The sequence below is a fragment of the Brachyistius frenatus genome, unplaced genomic scaffold (assembly GCF_029030835.1).
Source record: "Brachyistius frenatus isolate BFR_SWC_R1_liver_20210118 unplaced genomic scaffold, ASM2903083v1 Contig_43, whole genome shotgun sequence".
NCBI classification, from domain to species: domain Eukaryota; kingdom Metazoa; phylum Chordata; class Actinopteri; family Embiotocidae; genus Brachyistius; species Brachyistius frenatus.
This window is the reverse complement of record NW_027210642.1, coordinates 476,140-500,140: the sequence shown is the minus strand read 5'-3', so window position 1 is coordinate 500,140 and position 24,001 is coordinate 476,140. Positions and strand designations below refer to the sequence as shown.

The following is a 24,001-nucleotide window of genomic DNA, read 5'->3' as shown; positions in this document are numbered from 1 at the left end:
CCAGTGTAGGAAATGTTGTCGCTCATTTTTTTTTTTTTTTTATTGCTTTATTCTCTTTTTATTGATTTTAGCCTTAAATGACGAGTCACCACTGCAAGGTACTTGATGGGTTTGTTACTGGGTGCAATAAAAGCTGAACAAAAAGGTTTGTGCTCTATCTACATCCAAAATGTGACAATCTTATTGAAAGATTGTATTAAATCTATATCAAAGCCATAAAACAGCTGATCTTAAAATACAGTGAGAAGAAGTATACAGTTCGTAAACACATCTTCTTTTAAATTTCAAATGGAGACGGCCACCATTTGAAATTACTGATATCTACAACAAAATGATTCCTGGCATTAAAGTCATTTATTTGATGGGTCTTAGATTTAAGATTAAGCTACAAATTCTCTTACAAGTTTTTCTTTTTACAAAAAAGTTTTGATTGTTGAATGAGAGCAACCTGGTAAAATGTTCAGTCTTCTTTTTTAGAAAGCAAAATTTTTTTACAAAACGATGAGTGCGTTGGTGTGAAACACCTGATGTTGGCCTCTTTAAATGTTTCTAAGAGAGGGAACATGTATTACAGTCTGGGTATACAATTACCTAGATAAAAAAAAAATGTCAAAGTAAAAAAAAAAAAAAACTACAACACTGCGAGAAACTGGACTTAATCTTCGTCAGGCACTCGATACATTACTCTTTATCGCACTCTTTAATAAGACTGTACATTTTGTGCATTTCATTACCGAGTCAAACAAGGTACTTCTCAGAGTCGATCGTATTTGTGACATTATAAAAAAATAAAAAAAACATAAGCGTATACACCTCGCATGTAGAAAAAAAAAAAAAAAAAAAAAAAGAAGAAGAAAAAAAAAAGAAGCCTTTTCTCCTATTTGAACATCAATGAAAAGAAGCTTAAGGCAAGATGCTGAACACAGAAATCCAAAGGTTGTTCTGGGATGATCTTTGTTCAGCTCTGGTGTTGGTTATCATTTACCAGTTCCATCAGCAATCATCAAGAAGACTAGTGTTTTACCCCGATAGTTGGCTCTCTGTCTCAGGCATCCATTGCTATAGGTCATGAGATTCCATGGTGTCATCTCCACACACCCTGAGTCTGCTGAGAGTCGCCGTCTCCACCGTCGCGGTTTTACGCTGGCAGGCTCAGCTTCTTGCCTTTCAACACTGAAGAATGAGACATGAAGTTGTCAGGTAAGAAACATCATTAGGACCAGATTTGTTCCTATACGTGATTCATGCCTCTTGTCATTGACACTGTTCAAGTGCCCGTTTCCTTCTTCAAGGAGCTTTTCAAGCGAGACTCCTTGATTTGTGCTCATTAGTTACAACCTATGGTGGTCAGCTAACAAGTCTTTTCAACCACATCGTTCCAGTAACTGTGAAGCCCTCAGGGACTTAACTAGAAACTGAATAACCCTCGAGAGACGCATTTTCACACGGAAGAAACAAGACAAAGGCGTGTTGTTCGTTGTGCTTCTTGAAACGGAGACGCAAGAGGCGCATGTTCCTCACGTTCACTCCTTTTTTCCCCCCGCGTCAATTGCGGCTCCTCTCTCTTAGCTCTGCTTTTTCTCATTTGTATACTTGTATTATAATAATAATAACAACCATAATAATATTAATAATAATTCATAATGCAAAGAAGGTCAATACTTCCTAAAATGTTTCTGGGTTCTTGTTGCCACAGTGTTAACAGGCTTCAAGTAATAACCACTACATCAATGAAGACCTTTAAGAGATCATTTATGAAAATTAACTAAAAAGAAGAAACCCAAGATTCAAACCGAGACGAAAACTGCTGTGTTGAAAAGACTGTACAGAAATAACTGACTGTAATGACTTATGAACGAGGCAAGAGAGAGGTTGACCTAAATCGAAGCTTCTCCCATATTTGGAGACCTACGGGTCATTTCACAGATGCGGTAATTTTTCTCCAGTAATGCCGTTTCAAATATTGCATTAGTGTGACTGGTTGCAGCTTCAGAAGCACTTTAATTTGATCACGGGGGAAGCAAAGGTTTCTTTCAATTGTAACTCTAAGAAATATGACGTAAAACACACTGAACTAAAATGCAACCATATCGGCTGAGTCATCGGCGCATTTCCAAATTTACAGTCTTTTTAGCACAAGATTTCCTTTATGCGTTTCCCGGGAGTGCATTCCCATTCCCAGTGGAGGGAATTTGATCTTAAATGACCGAAACTTTGGAAAATACCCGCTTCATTGAAGAAACTCTGACCTCGTAATATCTGAAAGGCTGAACTTTAGAAATCGTGTTAGCGATGGTTTCAGGGCCCATGTGACCAGAAGGAACGATTACATCAAATGATAATTTGTTAGGGTTTTAATGCGTGCGTGTGTGTGTGTGTATAGGAACGAGTGTTGGATAAATATTTCATGTCTATAAATTAACACTACATGAATCTTTTAGCTTCCTTGGTACCGCCTGATAATTATGTCCTTTAACTAACATACAAGGCAAGTGTCTTGGACTTCATGTCATCGGCGCAATATAAATAAATTCAGGAAAATCCTTTGTTTTGTTTGATACTCTAGGCTGGACTACCGTTCCTTATTATCAGGATGTCCCATTCACTCTTTAAAAAGCTTGATTCAAAATATGCTGATCATATTTCATAGATTATATTTCTCCTGTTTTAGCTTCTCTTCATAGGGCTTCCCATAAAAATCAAGAATATAATTAAAAATTCTTCTCCTTACTTACAAAGCTGTTCATGACCAAGCTTCATCTTAACTCAGAGATCTCATGGTATCATATCACCCTAATAGAGCATTTTGCTGAGTGCTGGCCTGTTTGAGGTTCCTAAAGTTTTCAAAAGGAGAATAGGAGGCAGAGCCTTCAGCTTCCAGGTCCCTCTCCTGAGAAACCAGCTCCTGGTTTGGGTTCAGGAAGCAGACATCCTCTCTTCTTTTAAAATTAGGCTTAAAACATACATACCCAATGTATATCGTGTCTGGTATCTCTCTGCTGTTTTTTTGTTTTGTGGAGAATTCTCTATCTAATTTAAAGCTTACTTACAGACTCTTTAAAAGAACTATCAAATGCCGCACTGGATGATACCAATAGGAAACTCACCTTTGGTGACATAAAGGTAGAAGAAGTCACAATAGAGGATAGTCTGGACCACGCCGGCCACAATGGCAATCATGTCGAAGAAGCCCTCGAAGTAGAAACGCCAGATCCAGTTGAAGAGATAGAGGGCCCGGTAGAGGCCCAGGCAGAACAGGTAGTGGGTGGTGATCGTCTCAGCCTCACCGGTCTTGCTGATCATGAAGAGCTGCGGCAGGATTGCCACCGACTCCAGGTAGATGGAGAATGTCCAAAGAATCTGAAGACAGACACGTTTAACTTGACCGTGTTCTCTCACACTAATGAGTTAATAATTCATGAAATGTGTCGGACAAGTTGAACCCACTTCTAGGAAAGAGAAGTCGTGGTTGATGAGAACAGAGAGACCTCCGACAGGAACAACCAGGAACTCCACTCTGAAACTGTCGTGGTTTCCGTCATAGGTGGCCCTGAACTTCATGTAGATCAGGTAGACCGTGGCGTACGAACAACCGATGTAGATCACCTGGCAAACGAGACAGAACAGCTCGTCGCTGGAGGTGCTGGGAGAAACATGGGATCCGTATGACGGGCTGCTGGTCGAGGCTGAGACGTGACGGGTGTCTTACCTTCATGCTCGTGTTGTACAGGGAGATGAAAGAAGTGAGCAGGTCCAAGTAACGTGTGGTAAACACGAGAGCAAACAGAATTTGGCTCTTTCCAGAGATACCTTCAACAAAAAATATCAAGACATTTAGATTGGAGGTACGCAAACGCCATCAGCAACTTCAGAGAACAGCTTCACGAGTAGTCTGGATAAATCATGAACCGTGCTTTTCCTTATTGGACAGTGACACCTACTGGAAATGGAATGAACGCACATCTGGAACGCAACAATCTCAGGAGGCCAAACGCAAAATATTTGCCCACTTTTGGACTTATTTTACAGGCATAAATATTTAAATCGTATGTACACAGGCCAATTTACAGAAAGCTTTTTCAGTCATTGTGGATGCAAAAACTGATGACTCGGCACGAACAAAGGTACGGATTTGTCCACTTTGACTTGTTCAGTGTTAGTGTAGCCTGTTCTGAGGTGTCCTATCAGTGCTCAGTGGCACTTTAAAGTTGTGCGATGATTGATATCGACTTCTTCGAGCCGTAATGTTTTCATTCTTTTTCTCTATGGTACTTCTCCGCTTGTTATTTCAGCCGACTCTTTATAAAACCATGTCTGTCCATCTGGGAAGACAAATCAGCCCTCTGTTTTTACAATTAACCATTTTTAAAATTTCCCTATAGAAATCAAGGCTCTAAGAACCGAGGATGTTATATGTTGCGCAGCTTGTAAAGTACTCCAAGGCAAATTAATGTGATTTGTTGGTTTTTTTTTGGTTGTACAAATAAAAATGTACTTAACACATCGAAAAAGGATTGAATTCTGTGGAATAATAATAGAATAGTAATAGAGTTTGACCTTGTACCTAAACGAGACTTCCCACTAACCTCAAATTAAACAAATTTAACCCAAAATCAAACGTGATCATCTTTTAGTTTCTACCCCAACACAAACATTTAACTTTGACACTTAATCCCTCAGCTTTAAAAACCAAGTAGGACAATTATGTCCTATTGGCGTCAGTCAAGACAACAGACCAGGTTTCATTATTATCAGTGTTCTTGCAAGTACGATTAAAAAAAAATAATAATAAAATAAAAAAAAGAAGTAACAAACTTTTTTTTTTTTTTTTTTAGTAAGTTCGCTACTTCCGTCGCGCCTCTGGGAACCGCCACGTCAGAAGCCAGACCAAAACAATCGAGCTCCGAGCCTCGAACTTAACAGAGCAGGAGAACACCGATGTGTGATGTGTACAGAAAGGTACAAAAAAAACAAAAACAATCCGGTGACGATGTGGCAAAAATGGTACTAAATCAATCTGATAAGAGTTATTATATTTATATTCGTTGGCTCCTTCGTCTGCTCAGCAGCAGGAACCGACGTCCCTCAATCCGTGTTTGAAGCAACTTCATAGTTTACTCGCACATGCAAGACCGTGCAAAGGTTGTTATAATAAGGACACTATTATCACGAGCTTCGTTATTCGCTATATTTCCAGTAAATCCAGCAGCAGCTGCGATAATCATCAAAAGGTTTCTGCGCTGCAGCTCCTCGGTTAGTTAGCCTCCGTTAGCCGTTAGCCACCGGCTCAAATGAATGAGTTGCAACCGTTCAGCAAGTGTAGCTAGCTAGCTTAGCTTTTGTGCCTAAAACGCCACGTTTCGCAGTTAACGAAACGCGCAGTTTGAACATAAATCTTTAGGGAAACAACACGGCGGCGTTGTGTAGTAAAACTAGAGCCGGAGCTTCACCTGCACACGACCTGCTCTTCCATATTTTGAGTAGCAGGATGATGACAGCGGCCAGATGAGAAAGGTCTCCGGTCAGTCTGAAGACGTTCATCGTTGCGGAATGAATATAAACGGACGCTGAAACGCAGGTGTCACCTCCGCACTTCGCTCCTTGACACTTTCTACGATGCCGCCGTCCGGTGTTGGGAGACGAGATCTGGGGTTACACCGGGGCAAGCGGGATTCACCAGGGTTGAAAATATGGCGAGAGTGCAAGTCGACGTGGAAGGGGGCGGGAAGAAACCACGCAGACAGATTTTAATTGGACGATAGTGTGACTGACAGCTGCGTGAGGATCCGCCCACAGCGAGCAGAGCGGAGACCGCAGCCGGAGCGCCGTTTGAAGAAGTTAATAAACCGGATCACAGGCTGTATACGATGATTTATACAGTTTTATATACTTGTCCGTTTATGGGACGAGTACTTTGGTAGCATTCAACTGTATTTTGATATTTATACGTATAATAACCTCGTGATTTAAGAAGGTAATCTGTGTTCCTCAGATATTTAGATAGTTTTGCATGTAAAATATAAATCCGTAAAATAACTAGTGTTTAGATCCTTTTCTTAAATAACAAATTAATTCAACCGAATCAAAGTATTAATACAGAAATGTAAAAATACTCCATTACAAGTAAATCCTACTCAAATGAACGTTCGGAAGTATTAACAACAAATTCTGGGTAAGGTTTCAAGTAAAAGTACTGGTTTAGTCCTTCTGACAGATATATTTTACATCATTACATCATTAGATTATTAATAGTGAAGGATCAGTGTGTAACCACCATGTTACGGTTGTAGCTGCTGCAGGTGGAGCTAATTTGAACTACTAGGGACAGTGAATAAATCTGAGGGGCGTCAGATGATTACGAGGAGAGAAGAAACAACAAAGTTCTGCCACAAATCTGTTTTTAGCTTTTAGACTTTTTCTCTAATCATTTTTGGTGAAATATATCATCAGTCAATATTTATTGAAATGTAACAATGTGAGAGATTCAGAAGGAAAAAAAAAAAATCCCTATTCAGTGGAACTGTTGATATCTCAGACATCTGAAATGTAACCCCGACTACACACTGAGATTTGGAAGATGTCACAAGACAAACAACTTGGAAACAATGAGCTTAATGATCTTTTTCCATTTGAATAGAGTTACTGTTAGTTTTACTCTTATTTTTCTACTGTATATACATGATTTTAAATCATTGATATGTTGAAGTCTTAGTGCTGGCAACATTTCTCTATACCGGATAGCTTTCTGAGTATCTGTAACCACACATTTTCATCTTTCCTAGATTGCTCTATCACCTGTACACAGAGAAGATTTTATTCTTGATTCCTATTTTCAGAAATGTTGCTTATATTGGGCAATAACAGGCTGACCAGCAACTTGTGGTTTTCCACTTACAGTGACATAAAATCTTCGAACCTGTGCTGTATTTGTTAGGTGTGAAATAAACTGTTTATACATTATCTCATAATATCATCATGCCATGTTACTATAAACACACTGAAATGTTAATAAAAACCCATAATTTTACCATTCACTGCTCAATACAGGGAGATAATAAGGAACCAAAGTGTTGAGGAAGTGCAGTAAACTGACTTCCCATGTGGTCAGCCATTTAGTTCGCCTCATACAAGGAATCATGAGATCATTCACGAGTTGTCAGGCTACAGACATGGACTGGTTGTTGTGGCTTTCTGTCCTGCTCACCCACCTGCCTGTGACAGGTAAGATGTCTTTATGTTTGCCGTCTGTGGATTATTCCTTTGGGGAATCATGTTTTCATGGAATCCATTGTTTCAGAATGATAAATATTTCAAGATAACTTCTGTTCAACAATAGTTCAGTGGATGTTCTAACAAATCTTTCAGCTCAAACATTAAATTTGATACCTTTTAAATCTCTTTTGTGTGTGGTTCTTCCAGAGAGCATGGAAAAGGCAGAGAACTGCTTATCACAGCCAAAAATGATGTGGCAGAAAACAGGACAAGCTGCTGTTCTGTCTTGTACCATCAGCTCACAGTGTTCAGCCGAACCCTTGCATTATGTGTGGTTTGTCTTCAAAGAAAATTCCCATCGTCGTGTCAACCTGACTGCCAGCAAGTACAGCCTGCATGGAGCATCTTTACACATCAAGTCGCTTAATGCAGAGGACAGTGGGATCTACCACTGTGCTGCTGCATCAGATAAAATCCAGCATGTGGGGCTGGGTACCACCCTTGTAGTGAGCGGTAAGGGGGAAGGAGTCTTTTACAAGAAAAACTGACTTTATAGGTCAGGCCACATGTTTTGATTAAGATGAATTGTGACAAAAAAATCTATTCTTTTACTTGCAGAGAAAGTTAAAATAGTAGTGCGTAACATTCTTCTGTGGATATCATGTGTCCTCTTGGCCATCTACAGTGTGGCAATAGTGATACTTATCCTTTTAAAGAAGGTAAATCACTTATTTATTTGAAGTCTTATGCATTGTTGAGATCTGTCAGTGTTCAAACAAACATGACTGAAAATGAAATAAATATAAGGTGCTGTTGTGAAATGAACCTTTTCCTTTCTGTTCCAGTATGGCTATGACATGAACATCAGCAGCACGATGTGCAAAACTGGCAAGGTTGTAGAAAAGTGTCTGATTTTTCTATTTCAATTTGTGAGATCACTGTTTTCTAAATTGGGAAAAGCCCACAGATGCAAAAAGAGGAAGAGGAACCAGGGCCTCTGTACTGGACAACAATGACTCTTAAAATACCACAAATGCAGCAGTTGTTCACTTGTTTTTATAGTAAATACAGAGAAGAAAACCTCTAAATATCTGTTTCATAATAAAGTTCCTCTTATCTTTCCAAACAGAATAACTCAAACAAAACAGCACAGTTCCATGATGTGCTGCAAGAAATGTCCAGCAGAGGGAAGTTAGAGAAAAGACAACAAGCAGGGAGTGGAAACCATTCTCACATTGAGGTAAATCTGGTTGCAGCATGTTATGGTCAGATTGGGTAAAGCTCTTGCATAGCATGTATTACAGCCTGTAGGTACTTTCCTGCCAGTCTGAAATGCTGCCGTTTTAACTCTCAAAGTTTTCAATTTCATTGCAGGCTGCCAGTAGTGACTTCAGCATCTCCTCTGATGGCATCTATCAAAATGTCTAAGTGTCACTGAGGGACATTAAATGACAGATTCAGACCTCCATCGGCCTGACCGAAAGGACATTTCAAACAACGCTAGACTGAGTATGTAACTGAAGAAAAGAGGAAATCTTCAAAGGATGCAAGTTAGTTGTGCATTTGTTCACCTTTTCTCACGAGATGAGTCAATCCAGTTTGTTGCTAAATATTCACTCTGTAGTGTTAACTGCCTCTCTTGAGGCTTTTGTAGCTCTACCCATGATGTCTTGATGGTACCTTCCATAAATGTCTTGTTCATATCCACGTGTATATTTCTGCAGTGTTTGATTTAAATAAATAGCTGTGTAATATGAAGATAATATGTGAATAAATGCAGAGCAAAATGTTGCACACTTCATTTGCATTTACCTGGTTCATAGATCAAACTGTTTTCTAAAAAACAAAAGTTAAAACCAAAGGAGCAAGTATGTGTACAGCTGTTCGGAGACATGGATTGATGAAACCATGTTCTCATTTGAGTATTCATGACATTGTTTAGATTATATTCTAATGTTTGCTAAATTAATGGACAACATCAAAATAACATTCTTAAAATCCAATCAAATATTAATCATACTGAGGGCATAGATATGTACAAACACATTTTTAATCAGAAGCTTATATTGATGTTATTTGAGCACCAAAAATTGATTGTTATAAATGCTGCAATGAAAAAAGGCACATTACACATGGCTGTATATTGAATACAGCTTACAATGTTAAATGGGAAAGGAGAGGGTGTCATTTTGATGCTGAAGTGGCTCTTATTCTAAAGAAATCATTGTTATCTTACAAAAAAATTCACATTTAGGAAATCTTTAACATTCAGATCTGTCTGCGAGGTATCCTGCTGCGTCATATTCTGTATAATTACTTTTATCTGTTGTTGTTCACTTTAAATTCCCAAAGGATGAATGAAGATAGTTTACATTAGAATCTACTTATACATCACTTATAAGGCTACGGAGGATGTTTATTTGTACATGGATATTTTCTAACTGATAAAATAAAAGCTGTGATGTACTCATTTTTGTTTGTGCCATTGACCTAAACATCCTTAACTTCAACTCTGTAAATTCTTCTCTCTCAACTTGCTCTTCTTCCTTACTCTCTACTGTAAACCATCAGGCAGTGTGAGCCATGTTTGCCTCAAAACATTGAACATTTTGCTCTAAATTTACTCAACTCTTGTTTATAATTTCAACTGAAGCACAAGTCTGTTTACAGCCCCAAAAATGTTAATGCATGTCAGAGCATCACAAAAAAAAAAAAATGCACTTCAGAGCACGGCTTTTGTTAAAGCCGTAATCTATAATTTTTTCCATGTATATGGCAAAGATGAGGGCATTGACTGTTTTATCTTGTTCTTTCAAGTAAAATAAAGGTGAGCCTATTTATTTCAATGATGAAATTAAACGATGTATTGTCAACGCCGGGTGCCTCATCTACAGGGTAACCAGGTAAATGGGAGTGCTTTTAGCTTTTCTCCACTCTGCTGATGGATATAACAGCGCAATAGACTGACTTTAAAAAAAACAAAAAACAAACACTGTTTTAGCTATACTTTGTATTTCTTGTGTACAAAACGGCAAAGCCCTCAATCATACAGCCAAAATCAGCCCAGGAATGTGACAGTCGTTGGATGTAAAAATTCAAGTTAATATTCTTTGCAGTCTTGTACTTACAATTTCCTTATACCACATGTTTCGGCCTCATATGCTCCTACATATGAGGTAGACATTAGTCAGTCTATGGTAAATAATTATTTAACCACGTGTGGTTCTGGAGGAGTGAAAAGGTGTCTACTAAATCAGCATAATATTTTTTTACTGGATGTATCATGGATCTCAATGATTTTTGCCAATTTCAAAAGCTCCCATCTAATTTACATATTTTAACAAGTAAAGTTCCTCTGTTGGGAACAAAAGAGATTTTCTGTATCCCTTCTGAGGACTTCGTCCTTTGTGCAGAGAACAGTAAGTTCCAGAAGTCAGTGACTGGACTAAAAAAAAAAATATGGCTGGGATAACATTAAGAATAATAATTCCTGTTTGGTCCAAAACCATTATTGCTGGTAATGCAAGTCACTAAGGCAGTACTGCCTTGCCTCTTTGCATAGATTAATACCCGTGTAAAACAGTTACAGCTGTTTGATTTTTATCTACTTGATGTCACATGTCAGCTGTCACATCCAGATGATTTACAGATGTTCACTATAGATATTCAGTGTATATTTATAGACTGCATTGATAAACTTAAATTTACAATAGTTTACTAATTATTCTCAACACGGTCACTAAAGAATTTCCCCAAACCCACAATCAACTTTCTTTGAATGCTTAGAAAACTGTCATTAGCCGTCAATGTACTTTGTGTCAACTGTGTGACTGTTGCGGATGGAAAACGGCCTCCAAGCCAGGACTTGCAGAGCAGCGACACACAAGGGCACCAGACACACCAAGTAGAACATGATGCTGTGGAGGCTCTCCCAGGCACTAGAAACGAGGACAAACACTGTAAAATGTTTCTTTGTTTATGGTTTCTTTCACAATGCAGCTGTAAATAGGGACGGTTCACTGATGGATTCAGTTACATTTCATTTTTGGCATTTTGGCAGAAACTGAAACTAGTGGTTGTGTAGAAGGTTGGACAGTAAGTTGAATATTATTAGCATGCTTTAGAAAGAGTAAAAGGAAGAATAGTTTGCTTATAATTAGTGGGTAAAACATTCGGATACAGGAGGGCATCATCAGCACCTGAAGTGCTTATATTTACATTTTCTCTCAGGTTTGTGGTGCCCATTCTTTAAATCTAGAGAATAACTGCTTTATTGTATTCGTTGTATGAAAAATAATGCAGATCTATAAACAATAAAAAGACTAATTATGTGATCAGGCAGAAACCCGAAGAAAGCAAGAAACCGTCTGTACCTTGGATTTGAATCCCTTGCTGCATCCTTCAGCTGGTCATATCCAAACTGGTTGAGGATTTTAATCACGATCATCGGGGCCAGAGACTGAGCTGGTTTGGTGAAGAGTGCATTCGTTCCAAACACCATGGAGGACAGAGGGGAACTGTGGAAGGGGAAAATAAAGAAGAAAATTATATTTCCACCAAATTATATATAGCTAAATAAAATGTATTTGTTTGATTATAAATATGAAAAAAAAAAATGCATTGGTTTCATGTTTGTATATTGTGCACTTGTTATGGAAACGTGATATTGCCCATTTTCCTGTTTTACGTTTTAAAATACACGAAGTTTAAACAATGTTGCACCAAATGGAGTGAATGAAATAGTATACATTTATATCTGAGAGATGACTCAGTGGAAGTTTCCTGGTATTTATATTTTTAGTCTCACTAGCAGAGTGCTGCCAGTCCACTAATTTGGTCCAGGTGGAAATATCTCATCAAGTACAGGATGGAGTACAATGAAAATCTGTACAAACACTTCTGGTATTGTTACAATGAACTGTTCTCACTTTAGTGATACCTTGATTCTTCATCAAGCACCAAAAATCGAAATATCAGTTTGTCAGATACACACTTGCAAAACTAATAAAAATCAGCCTCAGCTGTACTTTGCGCTAATTAGCAAATTCTAGCCTGCTAGACAAATGGTACACAACATGGTAAACTTTTTAGGTGCCAAACATGAAAGTGGTTTGTTTTGTTTGTTTGTTTTGTCATTGTGAGCATAAAAGCACCACTGTGCCTAAGTACAGCCTCAACAGAGCTTCAAGCTGTAGTTCTGTTTACCTGCGCTTGTACTTCTGCAGGTCTGTGTCAATAATGTCCGCCAAAGGCAGCCCAAACAGACTGAAGGCAGCTTGAATTACAACCCTGTATAAAAGATAAAAGGAGAAGGTGTAGGTTTAATTTGATCAAAAATAAGAGTTAAAAAAAAAATCAGTGCTTTTGAATACTGGACATGCAAAACCCCTATCAGAGACTTCTTACATGTTAGCGGTGAGAAAAAAAGCCAGGATGTAGGAGTGCTGAGGACCGAGCGCCAGCATGACCGCTGCCATTGCAGCCTCTATGTAGAAGGTGAAGAGGATGATCCTGTGGTAGCCGACACCGAGCAGCAGACTCTGGCAGCTCAATACCAACAGCTAGGACGAAGACAAAGAGTTAAAAAACAACATGTAAAGTAATTTAAAGTAGCAGATTATAAAGTGGCAAATTACATGTTTTTTGTTTGTTTTGTTTTTTAAAAATCATTTCCTTGTTGATGCTTTCAGTTACTTGTGCAGAGCTCTGAAATCTGAGTCAAAGAGTGTGCGGCCGAGACGGAAATTATTTTGCATGAAACGTAAACCATGAAGGCAAACAGTAAGCAAACAACAGTGTGGAGTAAACAACCCGTCAACTCTCAAGTCTCAGATGGATTAAGTTTCGTAAAACTTCCACTGCACCATAATCAGAGAGTTTTAAACAATAACTTGAAATTTGAGTTCATACTCTACGGACAAAAACAACAACAACAAAAAAACAAGGACTGAAAGGAATAAAGACAAAACAAAGACAGATCAAAGCCAGTATCAATGTGAAGGAAATGTGATTTGGATGGAAATACCTGTGGACAGATGAATCCTGCTCCATACATGATGCTCTTGGCCATCGATGGAAGCACATTTGGAGGAATCAGGTGCTCCGCAAATATCATGGTAAAGTTATTAAAGAAAGCCAACATGAAAACCTGGCAGAAGTTCATGAGTACAAAAAGCTGAAAGTCCCTGTTGGTCAGGATTTGCCACGTCAACGTCCTTAACATGGAGAAAGAAAACCCTGACTGATGGGAAGTCTGGTCAGCAGACCCTGGAGTATCCGATTCAGATCCTTTATGATCGAAGCGGCTCTCACTGTGGAGGCCTGTGTAGATCATGCAGCCACAGCTCACGACAGCAATCAGCACGGTGAACGCCTGAAACGCTGAAAAGTCCTCCATGTTTCTGGACAGCACGCCACAGAAGAGGATGCTGGAGGAGCCTACAAGAGAAGCCACCTGGGACAATAACAAGAACAAACACGATGAGGAGGGACAGCTGCTTTCTTCACTCAGAACCATACAGAGGAAAGATGGAGGCATTACCTGGTTGTACTTAATAAGTCTCAGTCGGCTCTGATGGTGGCTGGAAATCTCTGCAAACAAGGCACATTGCGCCAGCAGCACAAATGTCAGCATGCCATCAAAAGCGCAGAGCGCTACTGTCAAGTGGAGGCCGCTTAACCAGTCACCGGGCTCGTAGGACCGCCATGGGAACCAGGCTAGAAGGAAAGCCAGCGAGTAGAGGGGAGCGCCGTACAGGATGGAGAGACGCCGGTGAGAGCAGCAGGGCACCCTGGAGTTATCTTGCAGGTAACCAAAGAGCGGGTCATTGACTGCGTTCCACACCATGTAGACCACCTGTGCACAGGGAGAGTGGAAGATTATTCGGTGATTCAAGTACAGTAGTGCCGAAACAATGATTCGGCCGAAGTTAAATCAACAGAAAGTGAACTCAACATCTGTGTCGATGACTGATTATTCATGCAAGCCATTTATTTTACAGGAGGTACAAAAGTTTCCAGTTTAGGTTTTTAGAAAAAGAGGTCAGATGAAACGGGAAGTAATGACATGCCTATGTTGAGACGTTTTAAAGAAGGTGAAATAGTAAATGACTTAGTTGGTATTGTTGCCCTTTGGTGTGAATGAGAGCGTGAACGGTGTTTGTTCCCGTCCGTGTCTATGTGGCCCTGTGATGGACTGGCGACCTGTCCGAGGCCTTTGCCCAAAGTGGGCTAGGATAGGCTGCAGCCCCCTTGTAGCCCCGTTCAGGCTAAAGCGGGTATAGATAATGGATGGATGGATGGATGGTGTTGAAAATGACCATAATTTTCAGCCAGGTTCCCAAAACTTCACCTTTATTCTTAACCGTGTTTTACATCATACACATTTGCCCGTAAAGAACAACGTGTCACGGAGGATACTCACCTGTGACTGATGAAATGCTCCTTCGGATATCTTGTACTTATTCAGAAAGAGTTTGACATAGTAGAAACTAAAAATATTGTTTATCATGCCGGACCCCAGAGTAGTCATGGCATAAGCCAGAGCTGCAGGGTTGACCCCAAACTTGATCAGGAGTCGGATTAAATTCATTCTTCCGGGGTGCACACTTGAGACAGGTTTCTCCTCCACGGCCATTGCAGCTCCACCAAGTTATCGGTCGGGCTGGATAGAGGTGTTGTCACTTGCAGTTATTATTTTACCCTGTTTGTCGTTCAGCATTGCTAATAATTACGGCTGGTAGCAAAAGGCGTTCAGATCTGTGACAGTTTTTGCGCCAGCTGTCTCATTTCCCTGAAAGTCCACATTTCAAGACGTTACTTCCCATTGAAGAGACGGCGTCACAATAAGAGACTCCCTCCTCAAGAACTGAAATCCTGCATGTGCCTGTAGTGAGGGGCGGGGCTTCAAGAAAACAGACCAACATTGGCCAGAAGTGTTCGGTGCTTCCACTTACTGCTTCGTGATTCGTCGATGCAAATGTCCGTCACGAAAAGTAGGCGGTTACGACAGCGAAAACCGTTTTTTTTTTTTTTTTTTTTTTTTTTTTTAAGTATTCAACCTTTAGTCGTCATTGTTGACTTTATTGGACTGTGTATCATAATAAGAGTTCAGATTAAATAAGGAACTTTCACAGTTTTTTTTGTTTTTTTTTGTACAAAGCAAATCATTTCCCCTCTATCGTATGTGTGCCTCCTACCGGATGCTGGGCTGTATTAAAGATTTGCCACGTTGCTTGTAGTCAACAGACTTATACCCTCTCAGCCACTGGGAGGATGTAGTTTAGATTTTTCTGCACACGGAGGTGGGTGCAGCGGACAACTTGAAGCTGCTGAACGCACACACACACACACACACACACACACACACGCACACACACACACGCACACACACACACGCCTGTGTGTCCGGTTTTTGGTCCGGTGGTGTGGTATTTGGCTCGGCTTTACAATGTTAACTGATATGATATTGGAGGAAGAGTTTGAGAAGAGTGGAGAGTCTTGGTACGACCCGCAGGACCTGGAACACGGTAAGAGGAGCAACTTTGCGGTCGCACCCGGTCTGACTGTGTCTGTGAGCTGATGCAGATACTGTATGATTATCAATCATTGCATTAGTTCATGTACAAACTTTTTTTTTTTTTTTTTTAACTGGTAAAACAAGGAGTATGGCAGTTTTCCTCTTCTTCCCCACGATACGATATTATCACAACGTTATTGTGATTTTAAACACGGTGTTTAATTGGCTTTTTTGGGGGGGGACCGCAAAAAACGTCCCAATTTTTTTTTTTTAAAACCCCACTTTATTCTAATAGATAAAATGGATTGTTGACAGTCTGTTCATCTCACTTCAGTCCTTTTTATTGCAGAAAAATGGGAGTGTCAAATTGTCAGATTGGCCAGCACTGTCATACAAACCTGTCATAACTTCGCGTGCACCTGTTAAATTTTTATATTAAAGTACTGATACTTGATCTCCATTTACAATATTGTCACGCAAAAATATCAGTCATACTATGCTGTATCTGGTTGTTGTTGTTGTTTTTCCCCACCATATTTATTATGAATATAATATGAATAGCCCACTGCACTGATGACATGCCACAAGCCCTAACAAATGGTCTCGCAGATCAAAAGAGATCGAAGTGTCTGGTCTCCTCTTGTGACAGACTCACATTGGTCATGGGGGTAAAAGCCCTGACTGGGCCCTGTGGCCAGGATTTGATGAGGCAGTCACCGATCCTGGGTTTATTGTTTTCTGAACTGATATGCTGCTTGAGAATCTTGTTGTGTGATGCCGAGCAAGTCACGTAAATCCTGCAAAAGTAAGTAGGAAACAAATATGGCCCCGCATAATCAGGAGTATGTAGGATGAAATAAAAACCCGAGAATAGAGAATGAACTTAAACTAGAAAAAAGTATGATGTGTGGAATTAAATGTCAATGTCATATAGCCTAAATGTTGTTATATAGTCGCAGGCTATATAGCAATATGAAATAACAATAATACTGTATGGACTGATGGTGATCTAAAGTGTCTAAAAAGTGAAGGAGAATGGATCAATTATAAAGCTGAAGCAATTCATCTATTTATGAACTGACTGAATAAAAATCTGCATTATTTTGATAATTGTTCAATTTTTTTGGGTGCCTTTTCAAATAGAAGTGGCAAACAATTGTTTTAGATTCTTAAATGTGAATATTTTATCCTCTTCTTTGGCATTGATAACATTAACTTGAAGGTGCTTTTTGTTCTGTGTAGCATCGTCCGCTCCACCAACCCTGAGGGCTCCAGATTAGGGCACTGGTTTAATTGCATTTCATTCCCTACTTACTACTTCCTTAGAAATCCCACGTTAAATCAGCTTCAGTCCAGAGGGCTGATCCACAGTGTTTCTGGACAATATCCAGAACTTAAGAGAATTTAATGGGGGGAAAAGGCCTTTCAGAGAAAAGGTCACGGGGCTTGCCTCGGATTCCTCTGTGATTCTCCACTGCCAAATACTAATACCCGTGAGAGAATAAGTTGTGTGTTTGAGTGAGCGGCACTAGTGCAAGCCTGTGTTTACACACTGTTTACACACTTTACCTGGTTATATCAGCCGCCCGTGTTCAGGTATTGGAGCGGTCCTGTATTTTGTGTTTACGTGCTTTGCTTTGCTTTGCGCAGATCTCCATTTGGCAGCGGAGCTGGGAAAAACTCTCCTCGACAGGAACCATGAGCTGGAGCAGGCCTTGCAGCAGATGTACTCCACCAACCACGAGCAGCTGCAGGAGATCGAGGTGATAAATGTTAGGAAGGAACTAATCACTGTTCCTGAGGCTGCGGCAGCACTGAACTCCCTCTGAGGGCAGCACGGGAGCAAGACATATCCATCTTACCACGCAGTACATCCTCTGCCGCCACAGTCCTGTCTGTCCATGCTTGTTGTTGCTGTATAAATGTATTGATTTTAAGTGAATGAGTCTAAGATTAGAGACGATTCACTGAGAAATCCGAAAATCTCTTTCACTGAAAGGGAAGTGTGTTTGGGAGTTTCTCTCAACTGAAAATAGGATGGAGTAAAAGCTAATCCTGTTCAGTCTGACCCATTGAGCCCGTGGCACGGTGCAGCGTCTTAGCAGAATGTTGATCCACCTAATGTTGGGAAAACCTTTTATCTTGGAAATGATCCAAGGTCTGTTTTATTGGGTAGGTTTCTGCTAATCAACCACACAGATACAGCAATCTACCATATTCAGGTATTTTTCAAATCAGTACTAGATTACCAACCTCACAGAAGCAAGTGGACTATTACGTGAGAGTACCTGAATACGGCAGAGGATAGATTTCTCTTTGTTAGTGGGCTTTAGGTAAAACGTAATAAACAAAATTAGGCCTCGTATTTTAGCGGCAAGACATTTTGGCCTCTGCAGACAGTGCTGCTCTATTTGGAGGACACACCATTCAGCAGGTCGTCTCAGATAAGAGCCTTAATTTGTTTAGGGCAATGAGAGGGCTGTGGCTTGAGGATTTATTAAGGTTGTACGGTAATCCTAATACGTCTCTCTGATCCTCATCCTAACGTAGAGTCTGCCACAAGATTTACACACCTCAGAGTTGTGTGTACACCTGAGTGCGTCAGGGTTTGGATTCAGCGATTATGCTTTAGTTTGACAGAGCCAAGCAACTTCTGGAGAAATATTTGCATTTATTTCTCCCGGAGAAAAGTGACTTAGTTGATGCAATAAGTTCAGTGCTACACTTAACACAAACAAATCCTGAGACTGAGTTAAAGGTGGGAGGTTTTAAGTCAATGGAAATGAATCCGTGGAGATGTTCAACAGTCATTAGCAGATGACTGCAGTAACATCTTTAGAGATACTGAATACATTTGTGTTCATCATGCAAATACAAGTCACAGACTCACGTTATCATTTCCTGCCACAATGTCAAGAGTTCCTGTCCAGGCCCTTTGTTGGCAGCTCGCTGTGTCTGATGAAGCCCGTTTGTGATCAAATATGTCAGTCTGGGTTATTTAGAAAAACAAAAACAAAAAAAGTAAAGCTTTGAGAAAGATCATAGCCTATTTTACCTTCCTTTCTTGTCCATGAAATAACCTCACGTGTGGCCTGGTGATGCTGCTCTGCATTTTCATCTTTTAATCTGTAATAAGCAAAAGTTTCACCTGAAAATGAAATTGAATTTGAATTATAAGCGTTTTACATAAGTAGGAACTTTAAACGTGTTTCTCCTTGGTGGAGTACTTGTATCTGAACGCAGCTCACAATTATTTTCACAGATTGATCTGATGATACTTTTCCATCTGTAAACTATCAATATAAGTGAAAAGAAAGATCATTTTCGTCTCGTCCCCGTCTTGTGCACCAGTACATGACTAAGCAGGTGGACCTGCTGCGTCAGATGAACGACCAGCATGCCAAAATGTATGAGCAGCTGGACCTGGCTGCCAGGGATCTGGAGCAAGGCAACCGGAGACTAGTGCAGGACAACCGCCTGGCCCAGCAGAAGATCCATAAGTTAGTCCACCGTCCATCTGTGAATTTCGCTTTTAAATGATATTTTACATCATCATTATTATTATTATTATTATTATTATTATTATTATTATTATTATTATCCCTGTCAGTTGGACATGACGCATAAATGTCCAAATATAATATCTGAAACAAAGTATGCCACAGCTCCATGTTTTTGTTGCCTTCAGCCTAACAGAAACGATCGAAGGGCTTCAGACCCACATGGAGGAGCTGCAGACCCAGATGGAGGAGCTGAAGACTGCCCAGGCAGAGCGAAATAAGAGAGAGCTGGAGGAGCAGCGGCGAAACCTCGGAGCACAGAGTGTGCCCTGTCTCAAAGAGCTGTATGACTTGCACCATGACAGGTAATAAGCAAGTTTTATCACTCGCACTGTGCTGCTCCGTGCTACTAAGCGTGACAGAGGAACTACTTTCAGAGAGGGAAATGGGTGATGGGCTGTAGATGGTATTGTGTCATAAAGACACAACGAGTTACCGCAACATTTTTGATGTTTTCTCTGCTGATCAGAGTTTGTTCATTGCAGTACAGAGTAAAATAAAGATCTGGCCCCACTTCGGGCAATGTGATTCGCTGTTTGTCTTCCTAAACAGTTAAGAGATCCGGTCTGTTTTCTGATTTTTACTTATGCTGAATACAGTGTTGTCTCTGCCCTCGAATGCTGAAACGACATCTACATTCCACTCAGCCAGAAAAGACCAGATCGCTTACTGTAGACATAATCCACAGGATGCGGAAGTCAGCCCCAGGATCTGATGATAACTCATAAACACGTAAATCGTCATACAGATCCTTTTAAGAAAGTTTGTCGTGCAAACGAGAGGTAAAGCGAAATATGATGACATAGTTATCACGCTTTCTCCGCTAATATAACACTCCCAGGTAGTGTTGCAAAATTAGAATCGATTTTTGCATTGTTGTGTTATTAATGCATGAAACCTCTAGGTGCCTCTCAGTGACCTGATACTCTTTACTCGTTACTTTTTCTTCTTGTCTACCAAGTTCATGGTACTTTAGTAATTCAGTCCTCTTTAGGAGAATTGAAACTGCAAATAAAAACTAAATTAAAAGATTCCTATTTACCTGGAAAAATACAAAGGAGGAGGAGAACTTTTTTCAGCTCTGGAGTTTTACTTTCAGACTGGATAGGATCCCAACGACCTCCATCAAGAGAACTGGACAATTTAAAAAAAAAAAAAACAACTCCTTAAAGTTTTCTCTGCTGCTATTGAAGCTCAAGTGTACAGTAATAATTCAACCGCAAGCCTTTCTAAACTTGATATTTAGTCGACTGTTTAGATGGTTTATTGAGTAAATGAAATAGAAACAGTAAAGGTCAAGTGGATATGTTTCAACTCATCCATGGAATAAACGTAACCCTTCCTTGCGTAGGTATGAAGCCCGCAATAGTAACCGCGTGGACGGATTCTGGTCGCCTCAGGGTTCTTTCACACACCAGGACCTGGAGGAGGAGAACGAGGCCCTCCAGCGCTCGGTCCAAACCCTTCAGAGACAGTTCGCAGCGGAGCGGGGCCGCAGGGAGACTGCAGAGCGGGAGATTGAGTTGACGTCCACGGAGAACAGAAGTCTGGAGCAGCGGCTGGACCTGCTGGTCGGCTGCCAGGTCAGGCAGAAGGAGCTGGAGGCCGAGGTGGAGCAGCTGCGGCTTCTGTGGCGCGCCGACTGCGCTAAAAGGTTGGAGCCGACTTTTGTACGGACTAGAGCATTTGATAAACGGCGCAGGTGCAGGTATAACGTGCAATCGAAATACCCGTGTCTCTGTTTTCCGCTCCCACCAGCGTCAGAAGGCCCGTCCAGCTGCTGATACCTGACACGGTATTCTTTGCCTCAGACGAAAGGCCCAGTGAGGCGGAGGAGAAGATGGAAAACGTCGAGGAGCAGAGCGGACACTGCCGACAGAGGCGTAGCAGCGACAGCGTTTTGAGAGCAACAAACCCGGTTGAAATTCGCCGAGGTCACGAGCAGCTGTGCATAAGGCGAGCGCAGGCTGTGAAGCAGAGGGGCATGTCTCTGCTCAATGAGGTGGATGCACAGTACAGCGCACTGCAGGTGGCGTATTCATAACATGTCGGCTACAATATATTCATAAGAAATATTCCGAAAAAAAAAGTAGTTTTTTTTTTTTCTTTGTCGGTTAGAAAGTTTGCCTGTTTGAGTGCGAAGACTTTATTTCGCTTCGATGTGTGTGCGTGTTATCCAGGTGAAATATGATGAGCTGCTGCGCCGATGCCAGCTGACGTCAGACGAACTCAGCCACAAAGCCGTCCAGACGTCCTGCAGTCCCTCCGTCGGCACCCGGACCCGCCGCCGCCGCTCCAGCTGCGCGACCTTGTCTGACCTGCCCGTGTTTCTCGAAGACAGCGAGCAGCCCGAGTACAAGCATCTCTTCAAGGAGATCTTCACCTGCATCCAAAAGACCAAAGAGGACCTCAGTGAAAACAGATGTCCGGTCAGCGACGGGGATTTGGTTTAGCCAAATGATCCTTATTTATCATCCTGAGACTTGCACGCTTGTGTCTGTGAAATATTTTGACAAAGGAGAAATGTTGAGGTTGCTTCGCTGTAAAACTATACAAGGGGCGCAGATGCTGAAAGTACATTCGGACCCTGTGCTTCTTAGACACGCTGACTATGCCTTTGTTAGTCTGCACTGTTCCTTTTATTCTGTCCTTTTCAAAAGTTAAGCGTTGAAAAACTTGTTATAATACGTAGCTGTACCCTTTGTGATGAAGGAATTAATTCCAGAAAACTATAGACGATAGAGAAAGTATTATATTTGAAATGATTTAAACTTAGATGAATATGTACTGTCAGATCCTCAGTAAATGAGAAGTACATTTCAATATGCAGCTCGACCTCCAAATCCGCAGGTATTATTCCAACCGTATTCAGTGTTTATGTGATGTTATGCGCGTGATTATGGGGTGTTCGGAGGAGAAAGCCATTGTTTGCGTGCTAATACGAACAATACTTGGTGAGCTGGTATATATAATTTGCGTAAACAGAAATGCTGCAATGGCACAATAGGATGAAAAAGTGTTGCAATGTAATAACTAAAGACTCAGGAGTTTATGATAATTAGCTTAACAGCGAGCAGGTTTTTGTAAGTTGACGGTAGTTGCCATGTCACCAGAGAAATATAGGGGGACACTGGACAACTGTTAATGATGTCTTTCTGTTTTCATGTTTCCAATGAGTGTCTGCATGCCAGCAGGACACAAAACAGCTCTGCACTTTTTTATGACGGACTGTTTCTGTTTTATTTATTTATTAACCGAAGTTAATAGAGGATGAAATGTTTATTTATTCTCTTTGTTGATCGATTTTCAGAGCACTTTGGTCAGTTGACTGGAAGAGAGCGTAAATGTACACTGGGGTGCTTCTTCTGAGGTTGTAAACACGTCCGACACACATGTCCGACACAGGTTATTAAAAAAAGAAGAAAATTACTGAAGCACATGGAAAGCACAAAAGTAATGTTCCCATATTTGTAGACAGTTTCCTTTGCCCCCAATTGTTGTCATAAAATTTGACGTATGGATCACAAATTGTGTTTTTCAGGTTAGAAAATACACTTGATTTGCCATTGAAAGCGGTTATTACGTGATTTCTCAGTCGTATGTAGGAAAACTCAGGATCATGGCATTTAAAAAATAATGTTACATTGTTGTCATTTTAAGTTCACTGTCCTTGCTTTGAGGTGCTCGTCAGAAAAAAACGATGCTTGATTTTGATGTACTAAATGATGGTTGAGAAGGGGCATTAGCAACAACCTGTTACAGAAAGCATCACTGTATGATCATAGATGTCCTCTGTGAAGACTTCATGTGTTTTTCTGGCAACTGACTAATGAAAACATTGATTGATGAGCTTTAGAGTTTTCTTTGTGTTCTAATGTCTTAAACAAGCCCGAACATAAGCGCACGCGGAGCTGAGCTGAAGGTGATGCAGCAAGAGAGACGGCATCTCGTAGTTTTGCGTGCAGAGTTGTTTCAACCTGTGCGTAATCGTAAAATACCATCGGAGGAGAGAAATGCAGTGGTTACCTGCCGCGTAGAAAATGAAATCGAAACACATAAAAAGCAGCGAAACATATTCTCTGCCACACAGCACCGACTGGGGTGTCCTCATTCCTCAAGAACTCCGTCCCCCCGGTGTACTCTGGCCTAGAAAACAATTAATGGGCCTTTTGTCTGTTTTCATAATTAGGTTTTACGTAACTGAGCTCTCCCCAACCTACTGGCCCCAAATCCATTAAACCTCCTAAACAAGGGGATTGCATACCACGCACGCCCAGAGGGACAAGTCTGGGCAAGACCGAAAACATGCCGACACGGATCTTACATAGACATCAGATAGGCAAGCAGCAGAGGTCTGCGTCCAGAGGTAGACCAAGAAAAAAAAAAAAAATGGCATTTTGTTGTCGAAATGCAGTTCTGACTAATTAGAATAGATGTATGTGAGCAGCTCAATCAGCTCATCATCCAGCTATCCACCAAACAGGCAATTTCATGTTGCAAACAGACTAGGCGTACTGACTTTGTTTGGGCAAATTTGAATTTCTTTTGATAGAGTTGATACATGGTTTTCCTGCAGCAAATGAACGGCAAACGGCCAAAACTAACGGTGCTGTCACCCATCAGTTTGTTAACTGTTATGAAGCCTCGAGTTTGGATTTTGGCCATCGCTTATTATTTCGCAGCTATAAGATGCTGAGCGAGTGGTGGATCT

The 24,001-nt window shown here is 40.7% G+C and overlaps 4 protein-coding genes across 4 annotated transcripts; 2 read left to right on the top strand and 2 right to left on the bottom strand.

The window, feature by feature from the left end:
* Positions 1 to 25: 25 nt before the first annotated feature.
* On the bottom strand, positions 26 to 5,704 carry LOC138623327 (ER lumen protein-retaining receptor 2-like). Its single transcript, XM_069702779.1, has 5 exons — positions 5,451 to 5,704; positions 3,710 to 3,810; positions 3,448 to 3,606; positions 3,108 to 3,360; positions 26 to 1,173 (listed from the first exon to the last, which is right to left on the bottom strand). Exons 1-5 carry the CDS (start codon positions 5,539 to 5,541, stop codon positions 1,139 to 1,141), a joined length of 639 nt encoding a protein of 212 aa, XP_069558880.1. The 5' UTR covers positions 5,542 to 5,704; the 3' UTR covers positions 26 to 1,138.
* Positions 5,705 to 7,160: 1,456 nt separating this feature from the next.
* On the top strand, positions 7,161 to 9,678 carry LOC138623326 (uncharacterized). The gene is made up of 6 exons (XM_069702778.1): positions 7,161 to 7,221; positions 7,420 to 7,725; positions 7,831 to 7,931; positions 8,058 to 8,105; positions 8,342 to 8,452; positions 8,587 to 9,678. The coding sequence occupies exons 1-6, from the start codon at positions 7,170 to 7,172 to the stop codon at positions 8,638 to 8,640; spliced, it is 672 nt and encodes a 223-aa protein (XP_069558879.1). The 5' UTR covers positions 7,161 to 7,169; the 3' UTR covers positions 8,641 to 9,678.
* A 708-nt stretch (positions 9,679 to 10,386) lies between these two features.
* Positions 10,387 to 15,026, bottom strand: mfsd13al (major facilitator superfamily domain containing 13a-like). The gene is made up of 7 exons (XM_069702776.1): positions 14,636 to 15,026; positions 13,754 to 14,068; positions 13,238 to 13,666; positions 12,619 to 12,773; positions 12,418 to 12,501; positions 11,586 to 11,729; positions 10,387 to 11,150 (listed from the first exon to the last, which is right to left on the bottom strand). Exons 1-7 carry the CDS (start codon positions 14,846 to 14,848, stop codon positions 11,009 to 11,011), a joined length of 1,482 nt encoding a protein of 493 aa, XP_069558877.1. The 5' UTR covers positions 14,849 to 15,026; the 3' UTR covers positions 10,387 to 11,008.
* A 570-nt stretch (positions 15,027 to 15,596) lies between these two features.
* On the top strand, positions 15,597 to 23,139 carry cdr2a (cerebellar degeneration-related protein 2a). Its single transcript, XM_069702775.1, has 7 exons — positions 15,597 to 15,740; positions 17,381 to 17,493; positions 19,082 to 19,230; positions 19,419 to 19,595; positions 20,642 to 20,944; positions 21,049 to 21,319; positions 21,471 to 23,139. Exons 1-7 carry the CDS (start codon positions 15,662 to 15,664, stop codon positions 21,741 to 21,743), a joined length of 1,365 nt encoding a protein of 454 aa, XP_069558876.1. The 5' UTR covers positions 15,597 to 15,661; the 3' UTR covers positions 21,744 to 23,139.
* Positions 23,140 to 24,001: the final 862 nt, after the last annotated feature.

Bases quoted from the DNA above. Each gene is read 5' to 3' on its own strand.
- LOC138623327 (XM_069702779.1), bottom strand. From the start codon at position 5,541: ATGAACGTCTTCAGACTGACCGGAGACCTTTCTCATCTGGCCGCTGTC. The intron at 3,811-5,450 runs GTGAAGCTCCGG...TTTTTGTTGAAG, and splicing joins GAAGAGCAGGTCGTGTGCAG to GTATCTCTGGAAAGAGCCAA. The intron at 1,174-3,107 runs GTGAGTTTCCTA...CTCATTCTTCAG, and splicing joins CTACCTTTATGTCACCAAAG to TGTTGAAAGGCAAGAAGCTG.
- LOC138623326 (XM_069702778.1), top strand. From the start codon at position 7,170: ATGGACTGGTTGTTGTGGCTTTCTGTCCTGCTCACCCACCTGCCTGTG. The intron at 7,726-7,830 runs GTAAGGGGGAAG...TTTTACTTGCAG, and splicing joins TACCACCCTTGTAGTGAGCG to AGAAAGTTAAAATAGTAGTG. The intron at 8,106-8,341 runs GTTGTAGAAAAG...CTTTCCAAACAG, and splicing joins CGATGTGCAAAACTGGCAAG to AATAACTCAAACAAAACAGC.
- mfsd13al (XM_069702776.1), bottom strand. From the start codon at position 14,848: ATGGCCGTGGAGGAGAAACCTGTCTCAAGTGTGCACCCCGGAAGAATG. The intron at 12,774-13,237 runs GTATTTCCATCC...TCTTCGTCCTAG, and splicing joins CAGGATTCATCTGTCCACAG to CTGTTGGTATTGAGCTGCCA. The intron at 11,730-12,417 runs GTAAACAGAACT...CCCCTTCCACAG, and splicing joins CTGCAGAAGTACAAGCGCAG to TTCCCCTCTGTCCTCCATGG.
- cdr2a (XM_069702775.1), top strand. From the start codon at position 15,662: ATGTTAACTGATATGATATTGGAGGAAGAGTTTGAGAAGAGTGGAGAG. The intron at 17,494-19,081 runs GTGATAAATGTT...CTTGTGCACCAG, and splicing joins AGCAGCTGCAGGAGATCGAG to TACATGACTAAGCAGGTGGA. The intron at 19,596-20,641 runs GTAATAAGCAAG...TTCCTTGCGTAG, and splicing joins TATGACTTGCACCATGACAG to GTATGAAGCCCGCAATAGTA.